Below are 4,959 nucleotides of genomic sequence, written 5' to 3'. Positions count from 1 at the left end.
GTGACAAGGGACAGAGAGATGTGTGTACCCCCCCACCACCAGGGCATGGCTCCCCCACCACGTCCATGCTGTGTCCAACAGAGATCAGTGGAGACAGGCACTGGATGAACGTGGCTTTATCTACTGTGGCAAAAAATAATAGTTATTTTTTAAAAAACAAACAAAACCAAAAACAACCAAAATAAAGGTCTAAACATGTAAAAAGGAGAAGGGATGGTGTTGGAGCCACCAGGCCCCACGCAGAGTATCACATCTGCCTGGCCCCAGCCCACCTGTCCTGGTGACCCGGTACACTGTGCTGAGCCACACCAGGGCCTCCTTGCACCGGCTGTTCCCTTTGTGCTCATCCCTGTGCAAGGCAGCGTCCAGCTGACACAGCCTCCTCCCCATGCACACCCATCACCCACCCACGAGGAGGAAAAAGCCTCACGCAATGCAGGTGGGCTCAACGTGCCAATGATGGGCGCCTTGGCATTTAGTAGGAAACAGGATTATCTGTCCAAGTTCTGTGGCAGCAGCATGGGGAGGGAAGGGATATAAAGAGAAAAAAAAAAAATGGGCAAAAAACCAAAAACAACCCAAAGCCGTGAAACAGCGGTGGTGGGGGGCAGATTCAGGGGATGCCAAACTGTACAACCAGTTCTTCTTTGGCGTCGACACGGATCTGTGAGAGCGCACTGAAGGCGTAGGCAGCTATCCGGGACACCTGCAGGCACGAGGACATGGCTGTGTCACCGGTGGCTACTGAAACTCACGGTTATCCCAAAGAAACTGTCACAGGTGGCTAGCCTCCAGCCCTAACGAGTCCCCAAGCCTCTCCTGGGCTTTGCTCCCACCTCTAACAAGGCCTAAAACCTGACCTAGGCTTTGCCCTCAGCTCTAACAAGTGGCGTCAGGAGGCAAGCCAGGAGGACATCACTGCTCCTCCAGGATGAGGATGTGTCTCTGGGGAGCATCTCAGGGGCTCAAGGCTCACCCCAGCCCTGCTCACCTGCTGCAGGTCTGCGAAGGGGACAGGGTCGCTGGCGAGCACTTGGTGTGGTTGGTTCGTCAGAGACGGCAGCAGTGGGAGTTTCTTCCAGTGCGTCAGGTTGTTGCTGAGCATGGCCAGGCGTGTGCTGTGAGGGGAGAGCAGCGAACATCAGTGGCATGCCAAGACATAGGAACACCCAGAAGATGGGTGCTGCACCCCCAGGCATGTGGCACCCCCGGGGGGAGAAAGGGAGAGCACTGGTGCTGCACTCACAGCATCCAGCCCTCTTCACTCCCTGCAGTAGGAGGATGAGGGAGCTTCCAGCTCTCCCACACAGGCAGCTTTCAAGCAGAAGCAGTCACATCCAGCCCCCCACCATCCGCCCCAAGGGCTGGGTGAACACAGGAGTCCTGGGCTCTGACACCTGCACTGCCACGGGCCTTCCCCGCGCAGGCTGCACCCTGCTCTCCGAGATGCGGCAGCCCTTCTACATGCCGAGTTCACCCCCCCAGGCCAAAACCCCCAGGACCTGCCAAGGGACACACACGGCTGGGAAGGGACTGCGGGCACCCCAGGGGAGAGGCACAGGTCCCACCTGTACTGCCTGGCTCTGTCCATGTACTCATGCTGCTCCATGCCCTGGGAATCTGCTGCTGACACGTCGATGATGTTGCTGCAGAGACACAACAAGACAGTGGCTCCCACTGGAGGCTCACTGCTCCCCCTGAGTTCCCTCCCCCTCTCAGAGCATCCTCTGACCAGGGCAGACAAAATCCAGCACCCGCCAGCACCCTAAAACAAACATCTCAAGGCCAAACTCGCCCAATGAATGCCACCAGCTGGACACAAGTGTGCCAGGCTGGAGCGGCTGTTTGCCAGAAAGGAAATGCCAGGGACCGTTTGCCCACAGCTGCCCTGGGGCAGAGGCAGGCAGAGGCTGCAGGAAGCTGGGGGCTAGTCTGAGCTCTGGGGAGCTTGGCATGCAGCCACCTGAGGGAAAAAAGGAACCACTGCGAGGACCGTGTGCTTGGCAGATGTCCTGAGAGCCCCGGTACCGGGCCCTGGGCTCACAGAGGACCCCGGCGCTTGCCCAGGGCCTTGGTGCAGCCCTACTGTGTGCACCCCACAGCAAAGTAGCACTCAGAGCTGCTGTGGCCCTGCATGTTGGACACACATGTTGGCAACTAGCTCCCCAAAGCCAGGCAGAGGAGCAGAGGGGCCTACGAGCATCCCAAAGCCCTCCCAGGCAGGCTGGACACTGCCCTCTCCCCACATTGCTCCTGCGCATTTGAGGAACAGCCTCCTCAGAAGGGAATACAGTGCTGCTGCCCCCCCAACCACTCTCTCCACATCCCCATGGACTCACTTTCTTATCCAAACCCTGCCCCTATTTCCAGCCCAGAAGCCAAGGGGTTACCTCATATCTGGGGTCTTGTCTCTGTGTCCCCATGGGGCTCAAAGCTGAGGGAGGGGGCTGTCTGAGGGCAGAGAGACATGGGGGGCTCTGCCAAAGCCCCCCTTCCCCTCAGCACATATGGCTGATCACCGGGGCTCACAGCCAGGCAGCCCCCCACCTGCATGGCACATCCAGGGTCACCACTGGTCCCCGAGGCGTGCTGCCGGCCCCATGGGCACAGCCTGAGGCTTACATGGCTGTTTTGGCGAGGATGGAGGACAGCATGGCCTGCTCATCGGTGCGTGCCGACGGGAGGTTGTGATAGCTCTGCTCCGCTCCATTCAGCACCTTGTTGGGTGGGCTGGCTGCCGGCTCCAGCAGCCGCTTTGTCTCTTCCTCCTGAGTGAAAGGCAGGAGGAAAATCAGCCCTGGCTCCCCCACACCAGCACCATTAACCCCACGGGACGATGCGACTCTCACCCTTCCCTCACCTGCCAGTGCATCCCAGTGTAACCCAAAACAGCCTCGGCTCTGCCAGGCACCTCTTTACCCAATTCTTCTGCTTTTTCCCAGTTGAAGCCCCCCCACCCACAAAGGCAGCAAGTGTGGCTGAAATCAGGCAGCACATTTGGAGTGGCCAATCCTGCAGGCAGGAGTCTGCAGCCACCATCAACCTCCATGAAGCCCTGCAGCTAATGAGGACCTAGTGTGGCCTCACCCCTGACTCGGCACCTCAGAGAGCCCACCCTGGCACAGCAGGGGGCTCACCTCTGCCACGTGAATCCGACCTGCCATAGCCCGGGGACTGTGTGGGGTTCCCAGAGTCACAGGGCATGTTCCCCCACTCGCTCCAGGGCATGCAGAGCTGCAGCTCAGCCCTTGATCCTCTGGCTTGTCTGAACGGTGCTGCAGGGGCTGTGAGAAGAGCCCACCAGGGAGATCATGGGCACAAACACCCAAGAGAACACAATCACAGAATCAGTAAAATTGGAAAAGCCCTCTGAGCCCAACTGTTCTCCCAGCACTGCCCACCACCAAACCATGGCCCCAAGTGCCAAGTCTACACCGCTTTTAAATCCCTCCAGGGATGGGGACCCCAACACTGCTCTGGACAGCCTGTGCCAGCGCTGTACAACACTTTTAGGGAAATTTTCCCAAATATCTAACCTAAACACTCCATGGGTTTAAGCCTCAGAGGCCCTTTCCTCCCGTCCTGCTGCTTGTTCCCTGGGGGCAGAGCCAGACCCCCACCTGGCTCCACCCTCCAGCCAGGGAGTTGTGGAGAGTGAGAAGCTCATCCCTAAGCCTCCTTTTCTGCAGGTCGAGTGCCCTTAGCTCCCCCAGCTGCTCCTGGTGCTCCAGCCCCTTCTCCAGCTCCGTTCTCTTCTCTGGACATGCTCAAGCCCTTCCATGTCTGTCTTGTCCTGAAAGGATGCTCAGCCTGTGACCCATAGTGAGCTGGCACTGCAACCACTCTTCCACACACGCCATCGGTGGCATCTCCACCTCCTCCCCGGCCAGAAGCTTCCTCTCCCCTTCCTCCTGCTGCAAAAGGCTGCTGCGATACTCTAGCCCAGGCCCTTCTCCTTTCTTTCTCACGACACGAGTGGGGACGGGCTGTCACAACCGAGCTCTCGCCGCACCAGCAGATTGAGTTTCGCGGGACAGGTGACAGCCCCAGTTCTGGCCCGGCCCCCGAGCTACGCGGCAGTCACGCTGTCCCAAGAAGGAAAAGCTGGCGCTGCTCCCGCCGGTGCCGTTTGAGGCCTTGGACTTACACCTGCAGCGGGACGGGGGAAGGGTCTGGCACGAGCCCCGCTTCCAGCCCCCACGCGGCACGCGGGGGACACACGAGGCGGTGCGATACACGCGAGGAACGAGTGACAAGAAGGCGGCGACAGGCGGGAGCAGCAGCGCCCAGAGACTGCCCGGGAGCGGGGAAGCGCCGGGTCCCGCCGGGACGCGCGCCGCCTGCCCCCCCGCGACCGGGCACCCCCGGGGAACCGGGAGTGGGGACGAGCGTCCCTCCCGGCGCCGCCCCCGCCGCGGGCCGCGTGTTCCCCCGGCGCCAGGCCCACCTGGTCGGAGGCCTCGGCCTCGCTGCTGTAGCAGCAGCCCATGGCGAGCGCGACGCCCGCTCCGGCACGGGCCCGCCGCGCGGTCACGTGATCGCCGAGCGAGTCACCCTCTGTCACGTGAGCGGCGGGGAAACGCGCGCGCGCGCATACGCGCGCACGGCCGCGCCCGCCACCGGGAGCGCGCGGTGGTGTCACGTGGGACGGGACGGTGCTTGTCACGCGACCTTGCGCGCGCGGTCACGTGTCTGCTTCCGGTGCACCGTCCTCCCCTTTGGGAGTCCATTAATAACTGTACCCAGTCGGGAGGGGGAGGGGGGAGGGACCAGGGGAGGGATGATTTTCCTGCTTTTCCTCCTTCAGCCCTGTTACAGCAGCTTTTGAGAATTTGAATTCCCTTTGGAGGGTAAGGAAAGCATGTTCTTGTTGCTCTGTCTGCTATGTCTCAGTGCAGTCCGCACTCTGTTTAGAGTCAGGTTTGGAGGCAGAACAGAGATTTCCAAGAAGGCCTTTCA

At 60.6% G+C, this 4,959-nt stretch overlaps 1 protein-coding gene across 2 annotated transcripts; it reads right to left on the bottom strand.

The window, feature by feature from the left end:
- Nucleotides 1-100: 100 nt before the first annotated feature.
- LAMTOR1 (late endosomal/lysosomal adaptor, MAPK and MTOR activator 1) lies at nucleotides 101-4,627 on the bottom strand. Of its 2 annotated transcripts, none has more exons than XM_066209115.1 (5): nucleotides 4,448-4,627; nucleotides 2,623-2,768; nucleotides 1,569-1,646; nucleotides 992-1,118; nucleotides 101-706 (listed from the first exon to the last, which is right to left on the bottom strand). In XM_066209115.1, exons 1-5 carry the CDS (start codon nucleotides 4,487-4,489, stop codon nucleotides 614-616), a joined length of 486 nt encoding a protein of 161 aa, XP_066065212.1. In that variant the 5' UTR covers nucleotides 4,490-4,627; the 3' UTR covers nucleotides 101-613. The 2 variants fall into 2 exon arrangements, with proteins under 2 accessions (XP_066065212.1, XP_066065219.1); XM_066209122.1 differs by lacking the exon at nucleotides 4,448-4,627 and adding an exon at nucleotides 3,138-3,234.
- Nucleotides 4,628-4,959: the final 332 nt, after the last annotated feature.

The sequence above is a fragment of the Chamaea fasciata genome, unplaced genomic scaffold, assembly GCF_029207755.1.
Source record: "Chamaea fasciata isolate MVZ Bird 193981 ecotype frontalis unplaced genomic scaffold, bChaFas1.0.hap1 SCAF_2, whole genome shotgun sequence".
NCBI classification, from domain to species: Eukaryota; Metazoa; Chordata; class Aves; order Passeriformes; family Sylviidae; genus Chamaea; species Chamaea fasciata.
Note: the sequence above shows the minus strand (reverse complement) of the source record. Positions and strands in the feature narration are given on the sequence as shown.

Excerpts from the sequence above, each read along its gene's own strand:
- LAMTOR1 (XM_066209115.1), bottom strand. The coding sequence starts at position 4,489 with ATGGGCTGCTGCTACAGCAGCGAGGCCGAGGCCTCCGACCAG. Across the intron at positions 2,769-4,447 it reads AGGCCGAGGCCTCCGACCAG|GAGGAAGAGACAAAGCGGCT; the intron begins GTGGGCCTGGCG and ends CCTTTCACTCAG. Across the intron at positions 1,119-1,568 it reads GACAGAGCCAGGCAGTACAG|CACACGCCTGGCCATGCTCA; the intron begins GTGGGACCTGTG and ends CTCCCCTCACAG.